The sequence below is a fragment of the Colias croceus genome, chromosome 20, assembly GCF_905220415.1.
Source record: "Colias croceus chromosome 20, ilColCroc2.1".
Lineage (NCBI taxonomy): Eukaryota > Metazoa > Arthropoda > Insecta > Lepidoptera > Pieridae > Colias > Colias croceus.
Window position 1 is genome coordinate 9,324,368 of NC_059556.1, and position 18,446 is coordinate 9,342,813.

At 37.1% G+C, this 18,446-nt stretch overlaps 1 protein-coding gene across 1 annotated transcript in view; it reads right to left on the reverse strand.

Moving 5' to 3' along the window:
- Positions 1 to 3,963: 3,963 nt before the first annotated feature.
- LOC123701069 (homeobox protein Nkx-6.2) overlaps positions 3,964 to 18,446 on the reverse strand; it is a 45,585-nt gene continuing 31,102 nt past the window's right edge. Inside the window, exon 4 of the mRNA XM_045648480.1 lies at positions 3,964 to 4,149. Within this exon, the coding sequence (XP_045504436.1) occupies positions 3,964 to 4,149 (186 nt within the window). The remainder of the gene's footprint in view (positions 4,150 to 18,446) is intronic.

The window sequence follows — 18,446 nt, forward strand, 5'->3', positions numbered from 1 at the left end:
TAAACTGCTACATAAACTATTCATACATAGAGAGAGTAAGTTGACTAACGAATAAAGCAATGACTTCTATGTACTTGAAACTTTTCAAACCAATAAGCCAATACATGCGTGACTTGTAATTCTAATACATGTACATACACAATACGCTCAAATCCGTATATATTCCCTCCGAAATCCCTTAACAGTAAGAAATCACATACCAAATTACCGAACATACCCCTAGTTTAAAATGGAGTCATAAATATAACGCACCTTATCGCCTCTGCCACAACAAAAGAAAACCCCTTAGAGTCAAACGGAGGATACACTTGTCCCTCTCTAATCTACTACTAAAATCATCCCTCTCGTTCCAACATCGAAATAACGATGTATTACATTATAAGTACAAGCCACATTCGCAAGTCTTTCAGAGGCGAGTGGTTTATGGATTTTGAGCTTTCGTACTTTAAAATAAGGTTGGGTTTAGGTTGTTGTGTGTAGTGTCGGTTGCCATGGCGACGGGGGGAGCGTCGCGATTTTTGCTCGCCGCCTCCTTCGATAGCTTTGAAGGTTTTTCTGATCGCCTGCAACTGAGAGTAACTCTGTTATGTACATCTAGGGCTGGCACTATTCAGGTTATTTATTTAAAATATGAGGTTCTTAAATTAACTCTACAATTCAAATTAATATTTTTTTTTCAATTTACAGCACATAAAGAAGTAGATTATATTATCTGTGATATTAAAAGAGTATTTTACTACAGCTAAGTACTTTTTTGTGATAAATTTCCTCTAAAACCAGATTTACTTTTATTTACTTTATAATACATACCTATATTGACAATTGTTGGAAGCTATTTTATAGATATTTCATGCTTATTATTGTTGCATTTGATTTTTCTAAAATATAAGACTATAACTATATTAAGATATAGTTACACAAAGTAATCTATTTATTCTGGTGGCAATTTCACAAATATAATTTCACCACTACAAATTTATTATTTAACTTAAAACTCCTTAGTGACAGCCCTGACCATGATCGGTTGTCTACAAACAGCGGTAGGAGCAAATTGCGTCGCTACAATGTTCTACACTTTTCCATGACTTTTCCCAACGATAGCGGATGTTACGTCATTGCTATCATTTTAACACTCGCTGTTTTGATCTTACTTTATTTTAATGAAATTACATTCTTTGAATATATAGATTTTGTTTTTCTATTTGATTTACATATTATAATATTATGATAAAGTGAGATACTTATAAACGATGTTATGAAAAAAGGCGTAAGGTTCTCTCAAAGCGTATTTTTTATCAATATATTTATTGCTATTATGTGTATTTTACAATAGCTCAGCTATAGTACATTTATTCATAGGAATTTAAGAATGTGCAGCTACCTAGGTTTCGACTTGGTTTCGACACATACATAGGTACCTCATTACCTAAATGAAATAAGTATAAATCATCAATCAACCTATTGTGATTTTCATAAAAATAATCGGGCATTGCTAACCCCTTTGTTATAGTAAACATTAATACTTTAATTCAGATATTACATTCATTCATTCGCCTATAATTTTACGCATATTGGAAAAAGCTTTAACTACTCCATCTTTGATATTTACGAGTTCTTATTAATTGTTTCAATTAATTATATTTCGTAGAAACCACACACGATGTCTACAAGCTCTTAAAGGTAATAAAATAAAATACCAAATGTTTTCTAGACGTTTATTTCAACCATAAAACGCAGATTATCCGCGTTTACATTTTACATGTGCTTTGTTAAAACAATATCTTGTAAATTGCACTTTAATAACGAAAATGTAAGTAAGATTAGGGTTGTCACATTGTATCTTAGATACATTTAATACTTTACAATTTTGTACACAAAAATGGGTTTATTGATTTTGTATTGTGACAACCCTAATTGCCTTAGGATAACCAAAAAATATGCACAGCGGTTTTTACTTTTTATGTAATGAGAATCAGTCATTTTATCAAGCTTACAAAATAATATTTCTTCGTCGTATTTAGAAAGTGAAGTGCAATTTAAATTATAATTTCTAGAATATCTACCTGAAAGTTTAAAATAAAATAAATTAAACAATATTTTTTAATGTTAATTTAATAACTTTTAACAATCCTGCATTATACACATTATATTATATTGAAAAGCCATAAAATATTTAATACATGCTAATTTAACCTATATTTACAAGAGTTTAATATTTCTTGAAATACTTTTAACGGATTCAAATCACGATTAATTACAATTTACGTTCGAACAATTTAAAATTCGTGAATTAAATCAGTTAAAAGTAATTTGTGTTAGCATTTTTGGACATTTAATAATAATTTGGTGAACCCTCAGGTAGATCTAGGCTTGGTTATGACTAAATATAATTTATTTTAAATTCGTTTATAAGTCTATTTACAATACCTTAGTAACATATTGCATAATACATGGGAACCTTAATTATATATACAGGTGCAAAACGAGAAATTAGTGTGTTTTAATTTTACAATATATTCTAAGTGTCTCGTCTCTTATGAGCCAATTTTACGACTTGTTGGTAAAGTCATTGATAGCCTATTCAACACTTTGACATGTAAGTTATCTTTTGCAATTCATTTGCTAATTATTATTGTTACTGGCCAATTATATATAAAAAATATCTAGATGTAAGTATTTTTCATAAAGTTGAATCTAAGTAAGTAAGTAAGTAAGAGGTACATGATCATAGAGCTTTGGTTTAATTACGAATGTAGGTAGTTGTTAAAAAATGAAATTTACAATTCATTGAATGAATAAATATACTAACTATAAAATAACTATAACTTTCGACTGAAAATAAAACAAAATACAATATTTTTACCGATTACTGATTCTGATCTTATAATAGGTTCATAGTAGGTTATTCATGAAATAAATAACAAAAATTTATCATGAACTAAGGAACAAGCATTATACCGTGTATCGATATTTAAAAACACTTTAACAGAATATTATTAACTTGGCACCGACACTTACAAAATGTACAATATCTTATAAATAAACTACATTAATAATAAATTACTTACACATATCACGTTTCTAAAATAACTATTTACACGTAATTGCAATTATTATAATACTAAGCGTTATTTATTTATCACACTGACGGTTATTATGTACATAAGTTGTTGACAAAGAAATAAAAGCTTTGTTGATGTACTAGCTCATATATTATTAATTACTGAAACAAAATACTGTTATAATTAAAGTACCATATTCCAGTCAGGTTAAAAAAGTTTCGAAAAGCCAATGACAGTTGGCCTTAGGCCATTCTCCCATTGCGATACGCGGAGTATCTCACATAGGTACATTTGTATGTAAGCTCGCACACTACACTACATACCGGTACCTACATACAAATGTATGTGAGATACTCCGCGGCGACTAGTCTCCGAGACTTGCAGGATACTTGAATCGCCTGTGCGTATCGCAATGGGAGAATCATCAACTCTCTCGATAATGTTAGTAATTTATGCCTAGTGCTGAATTGTAGAGCACAGTTATCATTGTAGAGATCAATATATTAACGTCCAAACTGTTTACATCATATCGTGTACGTTTTTTGACCGGTTAGGAAAGGTCTTTTCAAACTTGGTACACCCATGGCCACGTTTACAAATTTCCTCTTCACTAAACTAGCAGTAGTTCATCATAACTTTTTAAACAACATTGAAGATAACCATAAATTGAAAAACAACATCATTACGTCATGTAAAATACCGTCAGTTAAAAGTGATAATACGCGAAGTTAATCGGCTGATCGTCCTGCGCGTCACTTTCCACTCCACTCTTATCCTCTCTAGACCAAGTGGAGAGATCGCAGGGCGCTTCGTGATGCGTATAGTACTCGTATTCACAATATTTGGCACTCGCAGTGTTCATGGGGTCGCAGGCGCGGCTGGAGTCCGCACCGGGCTGTGATCACTGACGATGGTAGTGTAAATCGAGCCGTGGTCGCTTGGCATCATCGTCGTCACTGCAAGGGTCTGCGTCATGGGATTCCTGCTCATCGCACTCGTCTCCGAGCTCCTCTTGTTTGCGTTTCGCGGTCGCCATTTCGGCGGCGTGCTTTTTCCGCCATTTCGTTCTTCTGTTCTGGAACCAGACCTGGAATGGAGAGGTGGAATTAGTTTTGAAGACGTGATTAATGAATATACATGGTTTGATAATTGCTCAGAGTTTTGTAAAACAAAGATTAAGTTGCTCTAAAATTAACAAAAGATGTTATTAACGATTTATTATGTATCGGAAGATTTATTAAAATATGTTTTATAGGAGGGATAACGGTTGTCAACGGCATCTGATTGAGTCCATGTTCTGATTTCATTGCAAAAATAAATATTTCTGACAATGTAGGTATTGTCAGAAACTTTATTGGGTTTAATTGTAATTCAACCCATTAAAGTAAACTACACACGTAGTTTCGAGGTATATTTTAGCGTTAGTTATTTGTTCTCCCGCTTAATTACTTTGTTTCCAAAGAATGCCTAAACAAAGAGCCGAAATTCTCAACCCGTTAACAGCTGTAATGGCACCAAATCAAACAACGAAGCCATTCCACCTGCAAGCACCACTAAGCTATTTGTTCTGCAGCAAGCCAAATATAAAGAGCGGGTCAACATTCCGCCGTGTGGACCTAATCTCCTCGACCGACATCATAATACCTCATTAAATACCACCTTTTAAGTCGCAACGATTCCCTAGCTCTGCGCTCTTTACCCCGCTTAATTCTCCAGACGAGCGATAGGGACGGAGATAGTAGCACGGTAATTAAGGGTCGTTTTGCAAATTACACGGTACTTAACCAGCCATATAACACTCATTAATCACTGGTGTTCCGTCCCTTTTTAGCGCAGTGGGATCATATAGCGCCGTCTCCGTCGCTCCAACGGCGGACGGTAGACAGGCCTTTAATTAGGTCATAAATACATTTTCATGATTAGAGCCTGGAGTTTGTCGATGTTGAGTGTTCGGGCAGATGTCGGAGCTATTATAAGGGAATCGCTTTCGTTTTTCGACCTATCGTCGTTTTTATCTCTATAAAGAGATATCTATTTGGCATTTTTGCGTGGAAAGTCTTTTCTAGAAAGATTTCTATTTATTTCTTCTAACATTGTTATTTCTGTATTGTTTTAAAACATTTGAAGTATTCAAAAATAACTTTTTACATTCAAAATTAGGCAAAATCAATATATCAATATATATTTACAATCATCAATATATATTTTTATGTTTGTTACTCTTTCACGTAAAAACTACTGAATGGATTTGAATGAAATTTAGCACACATATAGAGGGTAACTTGGATTAACACATAGGATAGGTTTCATCCCGGAAATCCCACGGGAACGGGAACTATGCGGGTTTTTCTTTGAAAACGCGGGCGAAGCCGCGGGCGGAAAGCTAGTGAAGTATAAAGCAAGGCTCTCCACAAAAATAAATGTCTCTCCTTTTGGAAACTTTAAATTACTTACAGTTATAACTTAATTTTATTAAAAAAATACGCAATACCCATATCCCAAATCATTTGTTTATTTAATGCTAAACCTTCATGACGAAGAATTTAATCCCCATATACCAAATCAAGACTGATCAAAACATTATGATGCCATAACTTGGCGGTAAGAATTAATCGGTAGCCAGCCTTTTACTAAACCTCATATTTATTTGATTCTAAACCTTCATTACCTTCATATTGAGCAGTGGTGGCTCAGTGGTGAGACCTTAGACTTCGAATCGATAAGTCCGTGGTTCGAGACCAGGCGAGCGCGCAGGAAATAAATTGATTTTTCAATTTATCTGCGCATGTTGTAACATCACCACTGCTCAAACGGTGAAGGAAAACATCGTGAGGAAACCGACATGTCGAAGAATTAAAAAGTTCGACGACATGTGTCATCCGCCAACACGCACTTGGCCAGCGTGGTGATTATGGCCTGTACCCTCATAGGAGGCCCGTGTCCCAGCAGTGGGAACGTATATGGGCTGATGATGATGATGAAACCTTCATTACTAAGAATCAAATCTTACTATGGTGCACCAAATGAACACTGATCAAAACATAACTTGTCGGTAATTAGTCGGTAGCAAGTTATCGGTAGAGGTCGCTTTGCCGCCGTTTGAGGCAATACACAGATGTTTAACGATCGACGAATATCGCTTTATTAATTTTTCTGGTATGGTCTTGGTGATGAGCGGTTGATAAAAATAATATAAACAATTATTAAAATTAAATTAACATTAGACTTTGTTTAGGTATTTATTAACATCTAAAAGCACTGTTTAACAGATACCTTGAAGACAATTGTAACGGAAGAAAACTTTGTCTCGTATTGAGAAATTGTCAACTTTCAGAGTAGGTATTTTTTTTAAATAAAATACTTACTCCTTCTTAAGATTTACTATTTAAGGTTTTCACTGATCTTCAGTACCCTATAAGATTGTACAAAAGTATCAAAATATTTGATAAAAATATTTATTTTAAATGTAATACTGTAAACTGAAATCTGAATCATTTAATTCTCAATACGCGCGCCGCCGTTTACTTTAAACCGCTTACCGCTCGCATTTAGACCACACTCTGAGCAAGGATTAGTGTTGTAAGAGCATTTGTAACGATATTTTAATGGCGACTTGGCGCTTATTAATTAGACCCAACACTGGTTGTGACGTCATAAATACAAGCTTTACTACTTGGTACGTTTACTGTTTCGGATTGACGGCTAATTGGCAAATTTTATTGGATATGTTTATTGATATGTAACGAAGGGAATACCTTGCTCGTGTTGTTAACACTTGAGTTTTATTGGTTCATATTTGCAACGTTTATTGCTTTGTTGGGTGCATTAAACCCGTGTGATGGTGAAACTAATGATTTCTTCTAATTGATTTGTCTGCAGAGTATCAATAGCAAATATGAATAATTTTAAACAGTCTTTTATTGTTAATTTTAATGTTATCGTGAATCTCTATAACAACGCAATGTTAGGAGTAATATGTATTTGGTATACCTATTTGTATCTAGCTGTGCCCCGCGGTTTTAACCGCATTGCTCAGCTCCTGTTGGTCTTAGCGTGATGATATATAGCCTATAGCGTTCCTAGAAAAATAGGCTATCTAACATCGAAATAATTTTTCTAATCGGTCCAGTAGTTCCTGAGATTAGAGCGTTCAAACAAACAAACAAACTCTTCATCTTTATAATATGAGTAAGTATAGATGAATCTACATGAAAGTTCATATATTTAAATATATAAAAGTGTTAGTGCTTCAAATAAAGAAAGAAAAGTTTATCTGACTCTACATTTGGAGTTTTTACATCATGCAATGATATTTCTCTGAAAATAAACATACATTATTATATATCCCAAAATACGTCTGTCAAAGCAGAGCTATAAAAAGCATAGACAACAAAACAAGGCATCGTAACTTGTAAGTAATATGGCAGATTATTATAGCCCTATTCCCTTTTATTCGCTGTGCCGAAGCGCGAAAAATATGTATTAGGTATGCCTGTCTCATTCTTGGACTCTTGGTTTGGGAAGTTATTACAGGATTGTTATTTTGGTGTCTGAAATCTGTATTATGACTTGATGTTTTTTATTAAACGTATAGAAGTCATAAAATAGACAGTCTAGGTAGATTAGAAAGTCGATTTTTCACTGCTATTCAAACCATCAACGGCTGTACGGATTTTATTTAAAATAAAAGTATTCTACACCTGGAACTATAGAAGTTTGCATTGCATTGCCAGTTTTAGGATTATGAGCAAGTAGAGCTCAGTGTAGAGCAAGAAAATGACACAAATATAATATAACAATGAAAATCAATATAATGGACGACGCGGTTGGCGCAGTGGTAAAGTAACTGCCTACTGAGCCGACGGTCCCGGGTTCGATCCCCGGTCAGGGCAAATATTTGTGTGATGAACTCAATTATTTGTTCTTGGGTCTGGGTGTTATTATCTATATAATATGTATTTATTAAATATTATATTTATCGTCGCCTAGTACCCACAACACAAGCTTTAATTGAGCTTACTGTGGGACTAGGTCGATTTGTGTAATAATGTCCTATAATATTTATTTATAATATCTATAAACCTAGCAATAGGTATAGGATGTGGTCAATGTTGGTATTCCTACATAAATATCAAGGTTAATTCGTCATTATCATTGTACTATCAATCATTCGGAAGCTGAAAGACAGCGCTTTGTGAAAGATCAGGAATATTTATTATTAAATATTTTAAAAGGGCTGTAATTGATAATAATACAATATGGCTACAAAAGCGCTTCAATTATAACACGAACTATTATTAAAAGTTCCATACCTATTCGTTATTTACATATTACCAAAGAATAAAAGCATTGTTGGTTGCACAGTACAAACATCACCAAAACTTACCATACTGCGATATTTACGAGCAAACTTCGAGTACAGCCCTCCATTATTATTTATATTATTATTTTCCACCGTTCCTTTATTCGCCTTACCCCTATTCAATTACCTAAGTGCTTCGAGGAACCGCGAGAAATATGTCCGTCTCTTTCCCCGCTATGAATATAATGACTCCATCGCATTCTAAGAATAATTATGTGACTATCTATTATTTTGATAGCAGTAATGGCTCTCGCTCTGAGCGAATAAAAACGAAACCTCCATCTTAGTTTTAAGGTAATTAATTTCAATGATACAGATGGCTATTGATGCTCAGTGTAGAGATTAGCGTTGGAAAGTCAGATTGTTGATAAAAAATAATGACGTATCAGCTAACAACAGTGTTGTAGTTACGTGTTTTGTGCTCTGATAATAATAATTAATTGGTCACTTTCATCTTTCGAAATTATGATGTGAATAAAAATCATAGTTTTCATGATACAAACTCTCTTTGTATTTTAAATTGACTCCAATTATAAGCCAGACCGCAGAGTTATCAATCAACTAGCTTACTCCCTGCGGCTTTGCCCTCTTTGTATAAAACCTAATAAATTATATACCTACTAAAACCTTCCTCTTGAATCACGCTGTCTATTAAAAAAAACCGCATCAAAATCCGTTGCGTAGTTTTAAAGATTTAAGCATACAAAGGGACATAGAGCTGTCTCTAGAAAGCTACTTTGTTTTATGTAGTTGTAGTGTACTATACGACCTTAGAGTACGGTGATGAATATCAACTAGAAATTATTTTGAAAACAACATATTTTAAAGCATTATAACTAGTTAGGGGGCCTATTGGGGGCCGAGTCACCTTCGTCCGTAGGAGTATACCCGGAGTATGGATTCCCTACACGTGGCCCCTGGGTGGTGCTAATCAGGTGACATGGTGGGAGACAATCGTCGCGGCTATAAAGACCACCCATCAGCTGAAGCCGTGTCGCCAAGCGTCCGCGTTCCGACACGATGAAGCTGATGTAGCCCATGTGAAGACGGGTCGAATCAGTTGCGCTTATACAACCTGGACGATTTGACGCACACTTATGTTGTTGCACCTGGAGACTAGTCATGGAGGGTAGCGGGATCCGAGGCACGGTTCACCGCTGGCCGACCGCTAGTCAGTAGGGGGCCCAAGTAGCGTGCTAGCCACATGTGAAAGGCTGCCCCGCCAACTAGCGAAAAATCCCAAGATGCGCCATAGTGCCGGTTGGCGACCGGACGAGAGGGCCCTATGGACATCGTTGGGGGGGCTCGGGCGTCCCCGCAGTCTCCAGACTAGTCCCCATCAGTGTAGCTTCTGAGTGTTCGTCTCAGGTCTAGAAGTATAGCGCCTCGATTTACTGCCGTCTTCACACCTACTTCACTCTTTAAATTTTATGAAAAAAGCAAGGTACAAGAATAAAGTTGTACAGCGGCAGCACTCCCTCTCGCTGAAAGTAGACCTCACTAACATCAGAGGTCTACACTCCAATCTCGCTGCAGTCCATTTCCACCTCGAGACTCAAACTCCTTGTATCTTGTTCCTCACGGAGACGCAGATAAGATGTCCGTCTGATCAGGCGTACCTAACGTATCCCGGCTACACCCTGGAGCATAACTTTAAAGCTCGGTCAGGTGTGTGCGCGTACGTACGTGACGACATCTGCTGTCGGCGTCTCCGTTACCTTGAAGACCCCCATTTCTCTGTACTATGGATGCTGGTGGACACAGGCCTAGAGAAACTCATCTATGCTTGTGTCTACCGAGCGCACAGCGGTGACAAGGAGACTATCAGGCTCACAGAGTACCTAAGTGAGGCGGCGGATGCTGCTCAACACAAATACCCTTCCGCTCAGCTAGTGCTTCTGGGGGATTTTAATGCCCATCACCAGGAGTGGCTATACCCATACCAGTGCACTGACCTTGCTGGGAGAGAGACGCGTAAACTTGCTATAGCGTTAAATCTCACCCAGCTGGTTCAAGGAGCGACGCGGGTTCCCGATGTTGAGAGCCATACAGCCAATTGCTTGGACCTTCTGCTGACAACTGATCCAGACCGTTACTCCGTGGCGATTTCATCGCCGCTTGGCAGCTCCGACCACTGTCTGGTGAAATCTGTATCTGTCTACTCGCCGCCCGATCCCAGTCCCAGGGGCTCTCGGCGCGTGTGGCGATACAAGTCAGCAGATTGGGACGAGATGCGTTCTTTCTTTGCATCTTATCCCTGGCGGCCTGTCTGCTTTTCTTCTGAAGACCCTTCAACCTGTGCGGATGCTGTGACTGATGTGCTGCGGCAGGGAATGGAGTACTATATTCCATTCTCCGATGTGGCCACGTCCAGCAAAGCTCAACCCTGGTTCAGAGCCGAATGTAGACGCGCTGAAGCGCTGAAACATGAAGCATATCTGGCCTGGGCTGATGCTCGACACCGCAAGGCCAAGGACGTATATGAGAAGAAGAAAGCCTTCAACCGGGCCGCCAAGTCCTGCAAAAAGGCTCTACGGAAAGCTCGATTTGACCACGTTAGCCGTATAGGGAACAAACTGGCTTCTTACCCCTCTGGTAGTAAAGCGTTTTGGTCCCTGGCAAAGTCGGTTGAATCGAATTTCTGCCGCCCCTCACTTCCTCCACTGCTGAAACCGGATGGGTCGCTGGCTCACACTGCCGCAGAGAAAGCGAACCTACTTGCTACTCTGTTCGCAGAAAATTCACGTCTAGATCCCGCAAGCGCCAAACCTCCCAGTCTACCTGGATGCGAGGTGAGCATGCCAGAAATTCGCATCCGTCAGACTGAGGTTCTTAAAACGCTGCGAAATCTTGACGTGAATAAAGCTAGTGGCCCTGATGGGATTCCAGCCATAGTGCTAAAAACCTGTGCGCCTGAGCTCGCTCCTGTCTTGACACGCCTCTTTCGCCTTTCGATGATGACTGGAAAAGTACCAAAATCATGGAAACTTGCCAACGTGCAGCCTGTGCCCAAAAAAGGCAGTCGTGCCGACCCCTCCAATTATAGGCCAATTTCAGTCACGTCCATACTCTGCAAGACTATGGAGCGTGTACTGAACAGCAGGCTAATGGCACACCTAGAAGCAAACGATCTACTCAGTGACCGCCAATACGGATTCCGCCGAAATCGGTCCACTGGGGATCTTCTAGCGTATGCCACCTACATCTGGAGTGAGGCCATAGAGAATCATGGTGAAGCGCTTGCAGTCTCCCTTGATATCTCGAAGGCCTTCGATAGGGTCTGGCATGATAGCCTTATTGGCAAGCTTCCATCGTACGGTCTGCCTACCGGTTTTTGCGCATGGATCTCAGATTTCCTGAGTGATCGGTCGATTCGAGTAGTCGTCGATGGTTGCTCGTCCGACCAATTGGCTATTAATGCCGGGGTCCCTCAGGGATCAGTTCTCTCCGCAACACTATTCCTGCTACACATAAACGATCTGCTGAAACCCGGTATCTATGGGTACGCAGACGATAGCACTGTTGTGGAGAGATACGCATCCAACGCGAGAGCCAGTTCGGCACAAATCCAGTCTCTACGGGAGGCGATGGTCGAACGCATGAACTTGTCCTTACAGGCAGTCTCCGAGTGGGGCGAAGCCAATCTGGTCAAGTTCAATGCGACCAAGACCCAGGCGTGTCTATTCACCGCTAAACGGAGTCCATTCAACCTGACTCCGTCCTTCCAAAGTGTATCCATACCGATAACTGACCACCTCGAGCTTCTTGGTATCACCTTGACGCCTACTCTCAATTTTGGTTCATACATTGAATCAAAAGCCCAAGTAGCCTCAAAAAAGCTCGGTATACTGGCGAAGGTGAGGCAGTATTTCAGTCCGGGACAGTTGCTCAATCTCTATCAAGCCCAGGTCCGTTCGTGTATTGAATACTGCTCTCACCTCTGGGATGGTTCTGCCAAGTACCAGCTGGAGGCGCTTGAGGCGATAGAGAGGCGCGCCAAGAGGCTAATAAACGACGATGAGCTAGTAGGCAAAAAACTCCAGAGCCTCGCTCATCGCCGCAGAGTGGCCAGTTTAGCGGTTTTTTATCGGATACACTTTGGTGAGTGCGCTGCGGAATTGCACGATTTAATTCCGCCATCCCCGTTTTTCCATCGATCGTCGAGGCGCACAGACTCTAGGCATCGCCATATGGTGGACGTTCCATGTACCCGAACAAAGCGGTTCGGATCGACATTCTTCATTCGAACCGCGAGGGACTGGAACATGCTTCCTGAGTCTGTGTTCCCCGACGAGTACAATATGGAGGTCTTCAAGAGGAGAGTGAACAGGTACATTCTAGGGCAGCGCGCTCCATCTTAGGCCACATCTCAGCTTACCATCAGGCGAGATCGTGGCCAAGCGCTCCCCTATTGTACTGTAAAAAAAAAAAAAAAAAAAAGTTAGACTTAACAATGTAAAATATAATCTCAAACCGTCACTTGTTCATACAAAAATCTTCACATTCTCTGTCAATAACGCAAAATAAATGCAAACAAAGCCACAGTATAAATGATCTCCTAACATCAATCATTTGGTAAAACGCACAGAATACTACAAACGCCGTCTATTAACATAGAGCAGAAGGGTTACTGATAAGAGTGACAAATGTAGCGGCTAATGATGCTAGCTTACGAGATATCAACGAACTTGGAATAAAACTACGTTGGGAAAGTGTTTTAGAATATTAGTACATAAATAAAACGTGTATAGAAGTGTTTATAAAGTATAGAAGTTGGATATGATGTTGTTGGATTTGATAAAGATATATTGGTTTGATTCAATGCACTCTTCCTCTTTATTTCTTTCTTCTTCTTCGTCATAATCTTTGAAATAATTTGACAGAAGATACTATTTAAGAATGAAGAGGTTTTCTAAGTTAATTAGTAGTAAAAAGATAAAAAGTGGTAAAAATAATAAGTAGTGAACATAGAATGGTGGCATAATGGCATTATGTAATTATAAATAAATTTTCCTTTGTTAGGTTAAACGAGACAATATTATTTGATAATTCTGTGAGAAAATTCGACGTTCAAAATTTCCCAGAAGTTATTATTGGTTTAATAATTAATAATTAATAGTAATCGTAGAACAATTACACAAGATTTTTAACGAATGCCACGCCAGTCATATATCGCACAGAACTATATAGTTCTGTGATCTATCCGATGATTCACCGACACCGATCTTTGAATTCCACAGACTACTTAAAATGAAATCATTTGATAATTAACTATAAGAAAATGAAGTTATCACTATCCACAAACAATTTTACAGTCACTCATTCAGCACTGCAGTTACTGAAACGTAGTTCAGAGACAAACACACAGCCCATCCATCATGGCGGGCCTAGCGAATGCACTCGTTTTTATTTTCGTCCATTAGCAAGGGCCATCGATCAAAAACACAATTCCAATTTACCTGCAGCCACAAATTCTTCAAAACTGCTCTGATAACATATTATTTAACGTTACTGTTTCAATGTTTTATTGATGAATGGCAGTTTTTATTTTTGTTCGATTGCAGTTTGGAAAATTGAACGGGTTGGTATAAACTGTTATTGTGATTGTATGAATCTTTCAATTTTAATAATGGTGAAGATATCGTCTCCCTTAGCAACGTTGGTTAATATTATTTGTCGGGTAAAATGGACAAAAATTATCTTCTTGCTTAACAATTATTATATCTCCTAAAAATGCTAATCTATATTTTGCGATAGGGTCAATTTGTAGTTCAAGTTGTAGTTTCTAGCGATTAGTGTAAACAATAGAGACTACTATAAAAACTAAAGTCTGTGTAGAATATCAATTCCCATAAGGTTTAGATCTTATATTTAGGTGCAATTCTCCAAAAAATTCAAAATACAAATACCACAACAAACTTTATAATCACAAACAGAATTACGAAAAGCGGAGTCGGATAAAAATGAATCTACTACAAACGTAAGATTTTAAATTATTACGTCGCTATAATTATTTACTACTCAATACGTAGTAACAATAATCCGGCTTGTATCTAATGGAGGTCAAAGCGGTCCGTTCAGATTGTCCCTAATTATTTATCGATTGCAACTGTAGTGTTTCAATGATGTATGCCTGTTAATGTTCGTTATTAATGGTAGATAATTGCCTCTTTTATATTGGAAGTTTTAAATATTATTAGTGACGATTTGTCTGGTTTCTTCATCTTCATTATAATATGTCAATTCGCATATTATTTATCGGCCTCTTACAGAGTTTTATTATTTTGCAGCTATAATACACCATCTCGTTCTTGGAAAAAACTATTTCTTTTCGTCGATTTTATTCCAACTTTTCCACAAATAAAAAAATTGTGTTGTTATAACTTTTATAATTATTTTATGAATCGTATAAAGGTAGTGCTTCATTATTAATTCAATTAGATTTATCATAAAAACCTACACAAAACAGTATCAAGCTTAATTTAATTACATTAAAACAAATCGCTTTTTCGCACAAATGAAGTTAGGTTAATTGATTAAAAGGAAGCTTGAAAAAACGTCCATTCAAATTTAACAACGATAAATCATAAAAGGATTAGAGTGGAGGCTACAAATTTGCCGTTATTAAAAAAACTCATTTGCAAATTTCTAAAGGAAGAAGATATTAAAAAGATAAACTTAATTATCCCTCCGGACAACAACCCTCTCAGACGTAAAAATGTTAATGTCTTGACTGAATTTTTTAAATAATTCAGGGACAGGAGTGAAGAAAAGTGTAGCCAAATATCTGAGTGTTCATTGTTAGGTAAATATCAAATGAATCAATGTGTGTTGGTATGCACGATTATAATTTTTTTATACCTAGAGCTAGTATGTAAGTTGTACTTTTTCAACATTTTACAAGTTCATGTATCAATCAAAAAATCAGCTTATTTCAATACAATACCTAACAAATACAAAACAACGAACGAAATAGAATTATGATTTATCATTGAAAATATTCATAATAATAATAAATTAGAGATCAACTGTCAGTTGCCGTTAATGTAATAGTCCGGTCAAATTAGACATAAAAGTATTAGTTATATAAATAAACAAGTAACTAAGCTTAAAAATTCAAAATCAATTTCGCAATATCATACATAGGCTTGTAACGAAATTACATAAAAACGTTAACAATTATAACGACGGTTAAGAACCAATAGTGTCTATCTCATTTTTTTACGTTTTTCACTTTTTAATGTAGGTAGATTTAAAGTTTAATTTGGCTTGGCCTACTCAGGCACATATCTCAAAATTCACAAAATTGTTGTAGTTATTCGCTATAGAAATTCCATCTAAGTTAAGAGCACGTGTATTATTCTGCCAATACTGTTTATCTCTTTTCCATTGCGGCTGTACCTCGCCGCATCTAGCGTGAGACTGACAAATTGGCAAGTGGCAGGGCCCGGCAGTGCGTGCGGTTCGAGGATGCGACAGTGATAGATTAGAAAGAGACAGTTTATTGTATTCAAAAGTAGCAAAGGAGTAGTTTCAGTTGTTCGCTAGAGTTTCGACAAGTTTAGTAGGTAAGTAATTTTGCAACTATAATATTAGTAAAAACCAATTTTAAATGATTCTATTGATACAATTTTTGTTTGAGAAGAAAGTTTTGTGTTTGATTACATATTTAGCCGAAAATTATTCAATATGTATCTATGTTTTAAGTGCAATTGTTGATAAACAAACAACTAATGTTGAGATAGATATTATTTCCAGAATTTATTTCGAAGAATCATATTTGTAATTGTGATTATATCATTTTTATTCCAGTAAAATGGCTAATCGGTTTAAGGGATTTAGATCAAACATGATCTTGAGTCTACTGAAGGCTGAACATGAACCTAATAATGTTGGACGTGACGGTGAGTTACTTTATATTATCACACAAGCTTTTATTTTATTTGCAACGTTCGTATGCAAGTATGTATGTTCGTAGGAGATTTCATTTAATGAATTGATATACTTTAAACTGATGAACCTGTTTATTTTACAGATAATACAACAAAAAACATAAAACCTGAATCCTCTGCACTAACACATAATAAAAACTTTGATCCACCTATGAAACAAATTGTTATAGATAAGCATGAGCGTATTCTTCTGGAAAAACAAAATATTTTCAGAATCTGTTTAAAAAATCCGAAATCTTTATCATTAAGTGATTTAACTCAAGATGACCAGAAACAGTCTACCAAAAGACCACTGTCTGCGCCTCCGGAAGCTATAATATTAGACTATTCCTGTGTAAGCCCTTCAATTGCATTTGACTTTTATTTTAATGATTACCCACAAGTTAATGAAGAACCACAGGTGCAAAATATAAATGAAAGTACAACAGACTGTGAAACAAGTGAAGATGATTACGGAAAAGTTAATGAAGGCCGAAAACGTCGTAATATAGCGAAAAAAGATGAATGGAAAAAACTTGCAGCACAAAGAAAAAGAATGCGCGGCGAAGAATATTTAGGGTATTCAAAGCCTCGAAACGAGAAAATGCGGCAAGACCAGATACGACCAGCTAAGCAAATGGGTGATGCATGCACTTCGGACTTTTGCAGAAGAAGCAAATTCAGAGGTTGTAATAATTTTGAAGAAGACACACGCAAATCCATTCATAGTTACTTCTGGAAACATCTTAATTGGGGCGAAAGAAAAATGTATGTCAGAGGACTTGTAAACCGTACTAGGACTACTCAGAAAACGAAAGGTGAAGAACCTTCTCGTCGAGAGGGCACATTAAGTTATTTTTTGCCTAAACCAGGGAATGAAGGTAAAATTCAAGTTTGTAAGCAAATGTTCTTGAATACTCTGTCACTGAAGCCTACCACTGTTCAGCTGTGGGTAAAAGACGCTAGTTTCAATGAGGACACAGCAAATCAGGAGAATAGCCAGGTAAATAGACAAAATGCAAAGATGGTAGCCTTAAATGACTATTTTAAAAGTATCCCAAAAATGCCATCACATTATGCTCGTAAGGATACTAGAAAACTATACTTGGAGCCTGTATATCGTACTATATCTGATGTATTTAACGCCTACAAACAACATTGCAATGACATAAATATACCTGCTGTATCTAGATACACATTTGATAGAAGTTTTAAACAAAATAATTTATCAATATATACTTTGAAAAAAGATATGTGTGATATTTGTCTTGGCCATAATGAAGGTAATATTGATGAGCATATTTATCAAGAGCATCTTATAAAAAAAAATAGAGCCAGGGAAGAAAAGGCAAAGGATAAAGAGGATGCAGCAATGGGACATTGCATTTTATTAACGATGGACCTAGAATCGGTTAAAGTTTGCCCTTACTCCACGGCTAGCGCTTTATACTTTAAAACGAAATTGACATGCCATAATTTTACACTCTTTGATTTGATTTCACGCCATTGCACATGTTACTGGTTCACAGAAACGGCAGCAGACCTTACTGCGAGTACATTCGCGTCATTTGTGATAGACTACTTAGAGCGCCATTGTCTACCGAAGAAATTGCCAATAATTATTTATTCCGATGGTTGTACTTACCAAAATCGGAACATTATAATGGCAAATGCGCTTTTGAACTTAAGTATAAAGCACAAAATCACCATCACCCAAAAGTTCCTCGAACGTGGTCACACTCAAATGGAGTGTGATTCGGTTCACAGTGCGATTGAACGGAAGCTCTCAAATCGTGTTATTCATTTGCCATGTGATTATGTTTCGGTAACTAAAGAAGCAAGAGCATCAAATCCTTACGAAGTAATTCAGATTGACCATAGTTTTGTGAAAAATTATGCCGATACATCTACTTGGCTTTACAAAACTATAAGGCCAGGACGCAAAGCTGGTGACCCTACTGTAACAGACTTAAGAGCTATTCTTTACAACCAAGAAGACACTATTCAAGTAAAACTACATTTCGACCAGGATTGGTTTGCCTTGCCACAAAGACCAAAAAGATATAACCCCGACGTGTCTTATTCGACCTT